Source organism: Callorhinus ursinus, unplaced genomic scaffold, assembly GCF_003265705.2.
Source record: "Callorhinus ursinus isolate GAN/ISIS: 27379988/994484 unplaced genomic scaffold, GSC_fseal_2.0 scaffold59, whole genome shotgun sequence".
NCBI classification, from domain to species: domain Eukaryota; kingdom Metazoa; phylum Chordata; class Mammalia; order Carnivora; family Otariidae; genus Callorhinus; species Callorhinus ursinus.
Window position 1 is genome coordinate 2435140 of NW_027397121.1, and position 15372 is coordinate 2450511.

Consider the following 15372-nt stretch of genomic DNA (forward strand, 5'->3'; position numbering starts at 1 on the left):
AAGGATACATTTTCATATAGTTTTATGAGATCATCTTAATGAACCTCCTTTATTTTCTCTCAGATTTTTTTCAGTTGATTCTCATGGATTTTTCATATGGGCAGTCAGATTATCTGCAAATAGTGATTATTTTGCCTCTTTGTTTTCTAATCCATTTACCTTTAACTTGGTTCAATTAATTGCATTGTCTTTTGTTAATAGTGGTAAGAGTAGACATCCTTGTCTTATTTCTGAACTTTCTAGGAATGTTTCTAGTGTTTTATTATTAACCAAATGCTTATATCTGTTACAGTTAGGCTATGTATGTGTGTATATGTATGTATAAAGTTAAGGAAGTATTAGTATTCTAATAAAAGGAAGTATCCTTTTATTCCTATTCAGTTAGAACTTTTTAAAAATAAACTCAGTAGTGATTGTTTAAAAAGATATTTTAGTGGGGCGCCTGGGTGGCTCATTTGGTTAAGCGGCTTCCTTTGGCTCAGGTTGTGATCCCAGGGTACTGGGATCAAGCTCTGCATCGGGCTCCCTGCTCAGCAGGGAGTCTGCTTCTCTCTCTCTCTCTCCCTCTGCCCCTCTCCCCTGCTCATGCTCTCTCTCACATGCACTCTCTCTCTCTCTCAAATAAATAAATAGAATCTTTTAAAAATATTTTAAAAAGATATTTTAGGGGTGCCTGGGTGGCTTAGTCGTTAAGCATCTGCCTTCGGCTCAGGTCATGATCCCAGGGTCCTGGGATCGAGCCCCGCATCGGGCTCCCTGCTCAGTGGGAGGCCTGCTTCTCCCTCCCCCACTCCCCCTGCTTGTCTTCCCTCTCTCACTGTGTCTCTCTCTGTCAAATAAATAAATAAAAATCTTAAAAAAAGATATTTTAGCTTTTATTGAGCTAATTATGATTTTATGATTTGTTCCACTTTGACATTTTAATTCAATGACTTATTTTTCCTAATATTCATCTGTCCTTGGAATTGACCCACTCTGCCATGAATCCTTCTGCTTAATTCTGTTTTTCCAATATTTTACTTAGGATTTTTGTTATTTATGCTGGTTTTTTGAGTGTGTGGGTATAGGCATCTTCCTGTCAGGATTAAATTGGCTTTATAAGAAGTAGCAGAAAACTACTTCCCATATGCACAGGAATTATTTAAATAACATTGGAATTATCCTTGAAATTTTTTTTATATTTATTTTTTAATTCTATTTTATTATGTTATGTTAGTTACCATACATTACATCATTACTTTTTTTTCATTTTTTAGAATATTTTTATTATGTTAATCACCATACATTACATCATTAGTTTTTGATGTAGTGTTCCCGGAATCATTGTTTACGTATAACACCCAGTGCTTCATTCAGTACGTGCCCTCTTTAATACCCATCACCAGGCTAACCCATCCCCCCACCACCCTCAGTTTGTTTCTCAGAGTCCATAGTCTCTCATGGTTCGTCTCCCTCTCTGATTTCCCCCCCTTCATTTTTCCCTTCCTACTATCCTCTTTTTTTTTTTTTAACATATAATGTATTATTTGTTTCAGAGCTACAGGTCTGTGATTCAACAGTCTTACACAATTCACAGCGCTCACCATAGCACATACCCCTCCCCAATGTCTTATCACCCAGCCACCCCAACCCTCCCACCCCCCCTCCACTTCAGCAACCCACAGTTTGTTTCCTGAGATTAAGAATTCCTCATATCAGTGAGATCATAGGATACATGTCTTTCTCTGATTGACTTATTTCGCTCAGCATAACACCCTCCAGTTCCATCCACGTTGTTGCAAATGGCAAGATTTCGTTCCTTTTGATGGCTGCATAATATTCCATTTTATATATACACCACATCTTCTTTTTCCATTCATCAGTCGATGGATATCTTGGCTCTTTCCACAGTTTGGCTATTGTGGACATTGCTGCTATAAACATCAGGGTGCACATACCCCTTCGGATCCCTACATTTGTATCTTTGGGGTAAATACCCGGTAGTGTGATTGCTGGGTCGTATAGTAGCTCTATTTTCAACTTTTTGAGGAACCTCCATACTGTTTTCCAGAGTGGCTGCACCAGCTCGCATTCCCACCAACAGTGCAGGAGAGTTCCCCTTTCTCCGCATCCCCGCTAACATCTGTCATTTCCTGACTTGTTAATTTTAGCCATTCTGACGGGTGTGAGGTGGTATCTCATTGAGGTTTTGATTTGGATTTCCCTGATGCCGAGCGATGTTGAGCACTTTTTCATGTGTCTGTTGGCCATTTGGATGTCTTCTTTGGAAAAATGTCTGTTCATGTCTTCTGCCCATTTCTTGATTGGATCATTTGTTCTTTGGGTGTTGAGTTTGATAAGTTCTTTATAGATGTTGGATACTAGCCCTTTATCTGATATGTCATTTGCAAATATCTTCTCCCATTCTTTCAGTTGTCTTTTGGTTTTTTTGACTGTTTCTTTTGCTATGCAAAAGCTTTTTATCTTGATGAAGTCCCAATAGTTCATTTTTGCCCTTGCTTCCCTTGCCTTTGGCGATGTTTCTAGGAAGAAGTTGCTGTGGCTGAGGTCAAAGAGGTTGCTGCCTGTGTTCTCCTTTAGGATTTTGATGGACTCCTGCCTCACATTTAGGTCTTTCAACCATTTGGAGTCTATTTTTGTGTGTGGTGTAAGGAAATGGTCCAGATTGGAAGAACAAATATTGTGAAGATGTCAATGCTACCTAGAGCAATCTACACATTTAATGCAGTCCCTATCAAAATACCATCCACTTTTTTCAAAGAAATAGAACAAATAATCCTAAAATTTGTATGGAACCAGAAAAGACCCCGAATAGCCAGAGGAATGTTGAAAAAGAAAAGCAAAGCTGGTGGCATCACAATTCCAGACTTCAAGCTCTATTACAAAGCTGTCATCATCAAGACAGTATGGTACTGGCACAAAAACAGACATAGATCAATGGAACAGAATAGAGAGCCTGGAAATGGACCCTCAACTCTATGGTCAACTAATCTTCATCAAAGCAGGAAAGAATGTCCATTGGAAAAAAGACATTCTATTCAACAAATGGTGTTGGCAAAATTGGACAGCCACATACATCATTAGTTTTTGGTGTAGTGTTCCATGATTCATTGTTTGCATATAATACCCTGTGGTCTCTATCCTTGAAATTTTGAAGAAAACCATCCCTAAAACTATTTGCATCTGGCATAATGGGAGATCAGGGGTCAGGAATACATTTGGGCAGGTAGAGTGGCTGTTTTTTCGGTATTCCTCTCTCCAAACCAAAGATATTTAAATAAGTATATCAGATAGGCTCTTAGATTCCTTATTTTCAATGCTTTTGCTAACATCATTAGACCCTCTAATTGTTTCTGGAAATATACAGAAAATGGCTAACAGCAGGACTGAATTGCTATCTTTAGGAAGTCCTGCTTGCAGGGTTGGCCCTTATTTGGCATCTAGTTGGAAACTTAGAGTTTAGAAGGATTTGAGTGGCTCACTTAAGCAGTTTGTGCAAATACTGTGGTTTATGTTGAACACTACTTTCCTTCTGGGAGTCTAGAATAGGGGCTACCTATTGTGACAGCATGCATTATAAACACTCAGGGCATTGAGTCTCCAACAAGCTTCCTGGTTGGCAACATGTGTTGTCACAACTTGTTGCTGGGGGAATTAAGCACATCCCATGTAATTCCACTGCAAGAGGACCCTTGGCAGCTCATGTCTGGTTCTCAGACTTTGCCCCATATGCTTTTTCAAAACCTTTACTAATTTTGCTTTGTATTCTTTGACTGTAATAAATCACAGTCATGAGTACAATCATATGCTGAGTCAGGAGAGTTCATATGTCAGGCCAAAACAGTGATATTGAAAGTCAGTGGCAGAGTTACAAAACATAACTTTAAAAAAATCTATGACCATGTCATTACAGGTGTGGAAACAATCTCATGGAAGTTAGAAAATTTGTCAAGGATCACATATGTTGACAGTGATAGAATAAGTTTTAAAGCTTAAGAAACAAGTCAATAAACAGTTGTATTCCATGAACTTTAACATTTTTTCCAATTTTATTTATCAAATTAAAGTTGTAGGTTTAAAAAATTAACTTTATTGATGTGTGTTTCTAAAACGTGCTTTTTAAAATACAGGTGGGTGGACCCAACTATTACTTTGTAGTTAAGCTCTGGCATCTGGCAAAAGTATTTTCAAATATTTTCTTCTTATGAGCTGTGGCCTTGGTAATTTTGTTGGCACCATTTGCCTCTTTGCGATAAGATTCAAAATGGAATCAAATCCTCAATGTATTTTCTCAGTGGATATTTTGTTTGTGTATTTGTGCACCTGAATAAGGTATGTGACTACAACAACCGAGTCTAAGTCAGTGGCTCCTTTTCAGTGTGCTCGTTAGAATCACTTGGGAAGAGTGATTCCATATTCCAGGCCAACTAAGTCACAATTTCTGGTGTGGGGTGCAAGCGTCTTTTTCTGCCCCTTTTTTAAAGCTCCGCATGTGATTCCAGTGTGTGTAAGCTTGTTGACAATCACTGGTCTAATTAAAATTATTTCTATATGCCAATAAAAATTGTATTTATCCCATAGTAATTGGCTGTTTTCTATACCTGGCAATATTCACTTTATATCTTCAATTGGAAAAACATGATTAAAATGTAAATTTAGCAAAATGAAGTTGTATGTATTAAGTACAGATCTGGAGAACCTATTAAGGTAGATATTTATATATATAATATTGATGTTTATTATGTATCAGTTGAAGAATTATGAATTCACCTTTGAGCTAGTTAACCAAAAATCAATCATTTCTCATCAAGAGTCATTTCGTCTCACTTAAGACCTGGATGAAATTGTAAGCTTAGAATATTATACCAGCAGTATATTCACTTGGGTATATGCAATGCATTCCTTCAGGCAGGGAAAGAGTCTTTTGTTTAGAGCCATGCACCATCACTGAAATATGGGATAGTGATGTGAGAGTTCATGTTGAAGAGGAATGAGGTTTGGAAGTCAGGCACCAGTAGATTTCAGAATTTCATGGCTGACACAGGAAATGACCATGTTATTTTGAACATCAGTTGGGTAACCCAGCCAGAAACCAAAACAAAAACCAGAAAGAGTCCGATCCTTTGTCTAGAGTACAGCCAATCTTTGATGATATGTTAGAGCAGGGTTTGGCAAACCATAGTCCTGAGAGCTAAATCCATCCCTTTTCAGTAAATAGTTTTATTGGAATATAGCCACGCTCATTGATTTACTTATTGTCTATGTCTGTTTTTGGCTCCAGTGGTCTATACTGAGACTATATAGCCTGCAAAGCCTAAAATATTTACTATCTGACCCTTTGCAGGAAGTTTGCCAACTCCTGTGTTAGACTGTTATATCATGCATTAAACAATTGAATCATGCATTGTTTGCTGACATTCCTAAATAGATCCTCTTAAGCTGAGTTTGGTCTTTCTACACAGGTGACTGGAGATGATTCGGTTTTTAAGGCTTTCAAATGGAGATTGTAGTTGAAGAAGAGGGATTTGCCTTGGGGAGTATGCTGCTATCCCTTTGATGCTACTTCTGTAGGGGGCCAGGAGCTTGTCCACTTACCTGGGGTGGGTGTCTCCTTGCCTAACTCAGGCTCCATGTCCCTCTATGTCACAGTCCTTGCTGTTGCTCTCTCTGTTGGGGGTGGACATGGAGTAGCAAGGAACTAGGGAACCTGGACTGAAAGGATATTTCACTACAGATTCTGGGGATAAAGGGATAAAATTTTTCGTACACCTTGCTAATAATGGATCTAGATGTGGAAGTTTAAAGATTAAGAATGATTTAAGCTTTAATCGTGGTCCAAGTGGACAATTCAAGAAGCTGTGGAGGTCTAGTGAAGAATGCACATCTGTCTCAGTTCCCCTGGTCTCTGGTGCAGTAGAGGCGTAGCAATGAAGGGGTAGCTGGCACACCTCTGAGCTGTCAGCCACGTCTTCACCTGGGGCACCTAGATGCCAGTGAAGGCTCCTACCCACTTGCTGGGTTACTTACCCTTGAAAAAACAGTACCTGCAAATACTGGAGAGATTGAAGCATATGACCACTTTTAGCTTTCAAGGACGTAACTCCCCTTTCTAACATATAACTCCCCTTTCTAACATATAAGGCTGTTAATCATGTTTCAATTAATGTTTCAATTTTTAGTTACATCTGTAGAAGAGCATTGCATACAAAAGCAAAGAAGTGCCTGTAAATGAGTTGAAATGTAATGATGTTGTGGTAAGCACAGGCAACCTCATATCAGAGCTGCGAGTTTGAATTAGAAGTTAGAGTCTTAAGAAAAATATTGGGGTTATTTTTTTTTTCAGGGGGTTAAGATTTCATTAATAAATGTCAGGCTATTTTTGTGACTCTAGAAGATTATAATTTTTTGGAAAGTATTTAAGATATTTTCAGACGAAATCCTCTGAAGGTATTTGGAATCTGATGATTTAGTTTATTCTGCTTATGATTTAGGTCTAGATCTATGCCCAGATGACTCTCCTGGGTATAGTTATATCCAACCTCATTAAATAGATCTGTGCCACAAGAGGAGTTCTGGTTGTTGATTTTCCTCTTCCTGAGGTACTGAGAAATAGGGGACCTGTAACTGGGCACGATTTTCTAGAATATGATGGCTCCAAGTGCTGTTTGTGTTGGAAGACCTGGCATGTTTGTTTTCCTAGTGTGATAAGACACTGAAGGGCCTGGAGTTCATGGAGTCAGGCTGAATTACTTCCGAGAATAAATTGGTTGATAAAGATGCAAGTAATGATGCAGTCTCTCTCATGTGATTTGTTTTAAAGTAGTTTAAATTCTTACTTAGCTATGTTTATGATATGTGATTTTCTAAGTGTACTTTGCTCCCCCCACTAATTCTTATCCCTTCTTTATGTCCTAGATCAACGACTATCACCTGTTCTACAAAATGAGTAACAGCCATCCTCTTCGCCCCTTTACTGCAGTGGGGGAAATTGATCATGTGCACATTTTGTCTGAACATATTGGTGCCTTGCTGATTGGGGAAGAATATGGCGACGTCACATTTGTTGTGGAAAAGAAACGTTTTCCTGCCCACAGGGTAATTTTAGCAGCGAGGTGCCAATATTTTCGGTAAGTGTATATTACTTTTTGAAGATTCAAGTCACTTGTGGAAAACACTGGTATTTTTCTCCTCTGTGAAAAATATGTAACAAAGCATAACAATAAATTCTTGCAATCTCTCAATTCAACCTCTACAAGAATTCCATATTTGTAGACTTTTTGTTAGTTTTTTTTCTTTTTTAATTTAAAATCACCTTTTCCTTCAGGAGCCATCTGAGAATTAGAGGGTGAGAAGGCTTCCCATGCTCGACTGTCCCTCATCAACCATTTTTTTCAGGGTCTCAAGAATATTTTTCAGGGTTAATCTTTTACGGCCCTCACCTGCTGCTCACAGCTGATGACTGATGGAACTTAGGCTGATTTGCTGGCAGTAAGCCTTCTTGTTGTATAAGTGGACTGACCTCTGGACTTGATAGTGAACATGTCTACCTCTTGGTTTCAGACCACTGAGGCCCAGGACCTGTAGGTAACCCAATGAGATAAGCAGTTTGGCAACCCCAAATTAAAGGGAATTTAAGTAATTACTGAGATTTAGTTTTAGTTATATAAAACTAAAACTAAGCAGATATATAACTGAAACTAAGTGAAGTCTTTATGTACTAATGTAAAAATAAAAAAAAAAAAATCCTGCTTCTACGTAGCCATTGTTTGTCACACAAACATTTAACTTCCAGGGTTATGAATGTTAAGCTAAGCTCTAATTTCTCTACATTTTACCTAATATTTGTTAAAAGGGAATCATCACTGAATTATTGACTGAGTGCTAATTTATCTTTGATAAATCCATAGAGTCCTTATGCATAAAATCATGGATTGTCCTGGGAAACTCATATCTAAAACCTGAAAGCCAGTGGCTTAGAGAAAATTTCACTTACCTTCTAGTGAAAACTAGTCTTGATTTTTACAATCAGAATTAAGCGAGTCAACAAAACAATATCTGGAGTCACACACATTGTAGTGAGATGAGGCTTTCGGAAATATTTACTATTCAGCTAGAACTCTTTTAGTACATTTTAAACATTTTTATTTTTTTATTTTTTAAAGATTTTATTTATTTATTTGACAGAGAGAGAGATAGCGAGAGCAGGAACACAAGCAGGGGGAGTGGGAGAGGGAGAGAAGCAGGCTTCCTGCTGAGGAGTGAGCCCGATGCGGGGCTCGATCCCAGGAATCTGGGATCATGACCTGAGCCGAAGGCAGACACTTAACGACTGAGCCACCCAGGTGCCCCCTTTTTAAACATTTTTAGAACATCCCATCTTGCACATATAAAATGCCACTGTAGATGAAGCCAGGAGCATCTTCTAAGAGTTCTCTCTGACCCTCTCCTACACACCCTGCTAGTGGTCAGCTCCACCCAGGCAGCCTGCCTTGGTCTGGTCATTATTAGTTACCAGCCTCTGTCCTCCGCACACTTTTCCTTTTGTGTTTCCCTTTTCTTACTTTTGGTCCACTCATTATTGTTAAAGCGTTTTAGAGACCATTCCTTATTAAGTCAGAACTCTTCAGCCTTACGTTTAATATTTGTTAATATTATATACCTTCCCTCTTTTCAAAAATAATTCGAGACAACTGTGTGTGGATATCTTTTAGATGATCAGTATAGTCTCAAAAGAAACTCACGTGCTTTTAGAAATTTGAAGATCATATTGAGTGAATGGAACATACTTCCCTCACTTACTGAACTTGTTCTTGGTGTCTCTTTGTGGATATTGAATATTTATAATATATGATGGCTCACTAGGCTCAACTCAGAGTCATTGGTAATGCTCTCTTAGATTCTCATTGCTGATACTGTTCATATGCAAAGGAAAGTTAGGAGAAGCCTCCCTAATTGTTGTCCTAGAGCCTATCATTTCCCAGATGAGGACAGACTACGTGTACAGCAGGGAATTTTTCACAGGTTGGGGATTCATATTTAGTGTTCCAAGGGAGCCTCATCAAAACTACTTTTATAGCCCTGAGAATTTAGGTAAATACCATGGATCACACTGCAGTGGGAGTGAGCCTTGGCAAGATCTCCCTAGGAAAGTATTTTAATCCAGTAATTTTAAGGTTGTGGTGGGATGCTGTCTGGATTAATGAAAACCTTCAAGGATGTTTTTAGGCACAGTATAACCCAGTGAGGAAATATACTCAGAATATTTGTGAATCTTTGCCTGGATGGTTTCAACTATTGCCTGGAGGCCATCGGGAATGCCAAGGCCTGGAGGAGGGTAGGAAGAATTCCAACAGATATGGAGGGAACCATTGAAATGCTATTCCTACTCTTAGAATCTTAGGAGCAGGGGGAGTCTCTTTTTGCCCCCTTATTCTCTTGTTTTCACTTTTACACTTTTTTTAAAGATTTTATTTATTTATTTAACAGAGAGAGAGACAGCGAGAGAGGGAACACAAGCAGGGGGAGTGGGAGAAGGAGAAGCAGGCTTCCTGCTGAGCAGGGAGCCCGACGCGGGGCTCGATCCCAGGACCCTGAGACCATGACCTGAGCTGAAGGCAGACGCTTAACGACTGAGCCACCCAGGCGCCCCACTTTTACACATTTTCTTTCTCACTTTTACTCTTCTTTTTCTATACTCCTTCCTTGTCCTCCTTTCTTTCCTGATGGATTGGAGGTTTAATTGGTTCATATTATTCTTCCTACAGTAATAGAGGTAGAAGTTCAAATTCATTACCTGACTGGATTGTATGGTTTTCATTTTTTAGATGAGCAGATAAGCAATAATAGGATTTTTTTTAATCTGAAAAATACTGAAAAGACAGGAAAAAAGAAGTCAAATCATCCATAGTCCATCCCATCCCCAATTTTACTTTTAATTCATAAAGTAACAAATGGAAGTCCTTCCCTCCCGGCCATCTAATCCCACTCCCCAGAGACAACCTCTGTTAACAGTGTAAAATGAATTTCCCCTGATTTTTCTCAATATAAATAGATACTTCTCTATATACCTATGTGCATACACACATATGGTGCAACAAATCCCGTGCAACACATCTGGGTCTGCAACTTGACTTACATATACTATATCCTGGATATCTTCCAAGACTGTATACATTGATCTCTGTAATAGCTGCACAGAAGTATATATCCGTTTTTAAATTTTAAAATTATGTTTCTGTTGATGGACATTTAAGATTTTTTTAGTGTTTCCATTGTTTTTTTTTTTTTTAAAGACTTTATTTGTCAGAGAGAGAAAGGAAGCACAAGCAAGGGGAGTGGCAGAGGGAGAAGCGGACTCCCCGCTGAGCAGGGACTCCCCGCTGAGCGGGAAGCCCAATGCGGGACTCGATCCCAGGACTCCGAGATCATGACCTGAGCCGAAGGCAGACGCTTAACCGACTGAGCTACCCAGGCACCCTCCGTTGTTTCACTATGTATTCTTATACATGTATCTTTACTTTGCTGTATTATTTCTCTAGAATTGAGTCCTAACAGTGAGATTACTGAGTTGAAGGGTATGCCCTATGCCCATTTTAGATTTGAATAGAAATTACTTACATTACTTTCCCCAAAGGGGTGCCTATTTATGGGCTCAAAGCGGTGCATGAGGGAACCTGTTATTCCATTGCCTTTGTAGTACTGAATAGTTAACAGGATTTTTAATTTCTGCCAGTCTGAGACGGGAGAATGGCACCTGTTTGGGTATAATTGTTTTTATCTGATTATATCTTTTCCTACAGAGTTTTACTTTTTAAACCGCCTTATTGACCTTTAATATGTTTATATGGGTTTCACTGTTCCTTTCAAAAGAGCACTTTCATCTTTCTACTTAATGAATGTTTATTACATATTTGAGCTCTCAGGATATTTCATTAGTCCAGTTGTTTATAGAATTAATCCAAAATAGTTTATAAATTATTTTTCTTTCTTTAGAGAACTATTTAAAATGATTACTGTGCATTTCTTCACCTGAATCTTTGTGTCATTAAACAAATTTATGTTTGCAAGATGCTGATAAGCATGATTTCATAATATTGTAGCAACTCTTATTTGAGGTTTTCCTCATGCATTTCTTCTCTCATGTGCAGAGCATTACTGTATGGTGGGATGCGAGAATCTCAGCCCGAAGCAGAAATCCCTCTCCAAGACACCACTGCAGAAGCATTCACGATGCTGCTTAAATACATCTACACTGGGCGGGCAACACTGACAGATGAGAAGGAGGAGGTGTTGCTGGACTTTTTGAGCCTGGCTCATAAATACGGATTTCCAGAGCTGGAGGATTCTACCTCTGAGTATCTCTGCACCATACTTAACATTCAGAATGTCTGCATGACTTTTGATGTTGCCAGCCTCTACTCACTTCCCAAGTTAACTTGCATGTGCTGCATGTTTATGGACAGAAATGCTCAGGAGGTGCTCTCCAGTGAAGGCTTCCTCTCCCTCTCTAAGGTGTGTCGACGTCTGCAAGTACTTTACAGGCATGTGGCGCGTTACTTAGATCCGTGCGGTAGGAAGAGAGCCATAGACTAAGAATAAAAAAATAAAAACCATCGGTCTGGAAGAGGTCGTCTGTCTAGCCACCTGCCTCCGGCTACTGAGACTCTATGTAGATCATATAAAAGAGAGACAAATTGCTTTTGTTTTCTTTTTTAAGATTCTATGCAGGGTGGTGTTTTCCAAGTGATGCCTGTCAAGTTCCTTTGTGGTGTTATGTACTATTTTTTAGTTTTATATCTCTCCAACAGAGAGGTGCAACTAATAACTCCTTATTGTGAAAGGGAAAATTCATAAAGGAGATTTGAAGTGTCATTGGATGTTTTAAGTCACTGCTTTTTTTTTTTTGCTGCCTCAAAAAAATAGACCATTATTTTGCCCAAATCTTTCTCTGAACCCTGGTCTCTCCTTTCCCTCTTTATGTTCTTCTGAGGACCTGAATATTTCAAATGAGAAGACCTATTTGAAAAGCTACATATTTTGGCCTGAGTGTAAACTATGATTCTTATTATCCTACTTAATTTTTTGGAGGCAAGGTCTTTGAGGGTTGCCCCAGTGTTGCTGGAGGTCAGTCTGGAAATCTGAGAACCAGAAATATGGGAGTACAATAATACCGTGGAACAAAAGATTTCGAATTTTAAATGCCAGATGTATCTTACTGACTTATAAATGTAAGCTCTCCTGGAGAGCCTGCATGGAATGACAGCTCCTCGCATTGCCATTTTTCTTCTTGTTTTATTGAAGATAGGTGCACATGTGTGGGAAAGACTAGACATTTGATGTAGTGGTACTAGATGCCCATGGCTATTCACGGAGCCATGATGGGCAAGAGAGTACATGGCACAAAGATTAAAGAAAGAAGACGGTCGAAGAGAGTTGTTGAGATATAAGTCATCCTCACAGTTCTGTGAGGTTTTGCTGATTGATCATGCACATGGCTGAGCTCCGTAATGACTAGAATTTTTTTTTTATCCTTTTCAGACAGCACTTTTAAACATCGTATTAAGAGATTCATTTGCAGCCCCAGAGAAAGATATCTTCCTAGCCTTGTTAAATTGGTGTAAGCACAATTCAAAGGAGAATCATGCTGAAATCATGCAGGCTGTGCGTTTGCCTCTGATGAGCCTCACTGAACTTCTGAACGTTGTGAGGCCTTCAGGACTATTGTCTCCCGATGCCATTCTGGATGCTATTAAAGTTCGATCAGAGAGCCGGGATATGGACCTCAATTACAGAGGCATGCTCAGTGAGTACCTGTTTATCCTCATCTCATGAAGATGTTTTCTCCCTCGTCTGACAGTCTAAGCTACAAAATGAGCTACAAAACTCTAGTTGCAGGTGTATGTGATATGTGTGGGTCTAAGAACATATAGCTCTGCTTCCTTTATTCTCCTCTTGATTCCCCCAGAGATTGTTGAGCCTTTGTAGACTCCCAAATAGGTATTTCTTGCCATTCCTGGACAGATTTCTTCAGCTGTTCCCTAGCAAATCAGAAATAGACACTTCCTGAAAAGCTTCTTCTCATGCTAAGACCTTCTCCATCAAATCAGCACTGAGTATGTGCTATGTACTTATTATTATTTTAGGTACTGTGAGCATGGAGATTCTAAATAATAGTAATAGCTAACACTTGTGTTACATTTCCAACACTTATGTGATCTTATTAATAAAAATAATAGCAATTATGAAGTGCTTATAAAGTGCTTGTGTGTATCAATAACAGTTCTACATGATCATTTAATTCTTACAACAGCCTTTTGAAGTTGGTACCATTATTGTCTCCATTTTACAAATGAGGAAACTGAAGCACAGAGAGGTTAAGTAACTTGCCCGGCATCACACAGAAAGATGTGGAGAGGAGAGGCAGACCTGTGTAGATCGGCTGTGTAATGAACCACTAAATTATGATGGGCAAATGCAAAATAGAGTCTCCACCTTTGATCCTTTTAATATCCTTGTGGAAACAAGACATATACTCCCATGAAAAGTTAAGTACAACCATGTCAAAGGTGAGCACATGCTGTGAACTTCAGAAGAGATATGGCTTAGAAGGATTGAGGGAGATTTCATGGAGATTATGAAGCCTGAGGTGAATCCTGACCTTGGATGAGTGGCATCGGGTGGAGTGTGTTCCAAGGGGAGGACTGGTTACGTTTGACAGACAAGGTAGAGCATTTGAAGGATCAGGAACAGAAGAGGTAGACTAGAGCAGAAGGCTAGCATTCATAAATAGTGACGTCTATAAAGGTCAGTTCAGGCAAGATTGTGGAAGTCTTTCAAACTAGCTTGGGATTTTGCTTATGCGCAATGAGAAGCTAATTTTCGAGAGGTAGAGATGCATGACTATGATGATGGTTTTGAAAGTTTGATCCATGGTGCTGTACTTGATTATCTAGAATAGGGAAAACCAGTTCAGGGAGACCAGCGAGGAGGGTATTGACCTGCATGGGGTTGGTACAACCATAAACTAGAGTGGTGGTAGGGAAAAGGGAAAGTATGTATGTATAAAGGAGATATTATTCTAAAAAAATAGATCTTGGTGGTTTAAGGGATTTAAATTTGAGGATTAAGTTTAGGAGGAAGTTACCTTATTTTATCAAATCTAAGAAACCAGAAGTTCTGAGGTGCCACTGTTTTATGTACCACTAAGAAAGTAGACAGTATTGCCAGTTAAACCCTGACACACCATCATGCCTATATCCCAATTTCAGAAATGTTAAAATTTGAAAAAACATGTGTCTTAGCATTAATGAAATTTAGTAGTTCTCTGAAGATGCTGAGCTTGATTTTAGACTTACTGAGTTTGAGGGTTTCTGGAACATCTAAGTACCAAGTTCTGTCCCATGTTAGTCATTTCCCTGAGTGATCTTTTCCTTGACCGTGTTCAGACATTCTCTTGAATACTGATTGGTCTTAAATGGGTGTCCTTAGTCTGGACTTCTCTCGTGACTCATCAGATTTAGATTTCTTTTCATTGTGCATAGAAGAAAAAGTATTGGTTTTGGAGCCAGACAAGTTTGACTTCAAATCCTGAATGAGTCACTTATTAATTGTATGACCTGGTATTAAGTTACATAGGAATTTTACAGTTAGTCCTACATTTCCTATTGTTTCCATATTGTTATAAGAATTAGTTGAAATAATGTGTGCAAAGAATGTCTGTGAACTCAATCTAGGAAACCGTTGTTAAATTATCATTATTTGTGTTCTTCCTCATCTCTCTATGTCTGTGTAGGAATTATCACATTGATCACATTGTTTTAAACATTTTTGTTAACTTGTCTTTGGTCTGAAGGCAGAGATGATCTTTGTAAGGTCTATTGATCTTTGTATCCTCAACATTTAAGATGCTGTATAGATGCTGTGAATGAATGCACAGAGAAATGTCTGATAGCAGTGGAAGCATGTTATTGGTGTTTAGAAAGCAGTCAGAGCTAGTGAAGAAAGAGTTGAGACCTGGGGTAGAGTGTAGAGAAGGAAGTAAAAGTCTGAGACTTGGAGAAGACCAGTAGCCAGGGGGCTGAAGGTAGAGAAAGAAGAATTAGAGGTAGGGAGAAAACGGGGTAGGGTTATAGAAGCCAACAGAGGAGAGAACTTTTATTTGGAGAGGGTGGTCGTTGGTATCTAGTGATGCTGGGAAATCAGAAGAATGAGAATTGAGGGAAAACTGAGGATATAAATGGTGGTCGGTTGGTGAGTAGTCTGGGCAGAAGCTTGGCTAAATGGGGAATTAGGCATGGGTTTGAAAAGATAGTAAATATAATATGTTGACCATCCAGCGTGTGAATTGGAGTGAAAGGCAGTAGAGAAATAGTA

The 15372-nt window shown here is 38.9% G+C and overlaps 1 protein-coding gene across 7 annotated transcripts in view; it reads left to right on the forward strand.

The window, feature by feature from the left end:
- Positions 1–15372, forward strand: part of BTBD9 (BTB domain containing 9) — a 431450-nt gene that overhangs the window by 35847 nt on the left and 380231 nt on the right. For all 7 annotated transcript variants that reach the window (XM_025862314.2, XM_073884880.1, XM_025862311.2 and 4 more), the window contains 3 exons: positions 6916–7127; positions 11148–11511; positions 12538–12802. In XM_025862314.2, the coding sequence (XP_025718099.2) occupies positions 6943–7127; positions 11148–11511; positions 12538–12802 (814 nt within the window). In that variant the 5' untranslated portion in view covers positions 6916–6942. The remainder of the gene's footprint in view (positions 1–6915; positions 7128–11147; positions 11512–12537; positions 12803–15372) is intronic.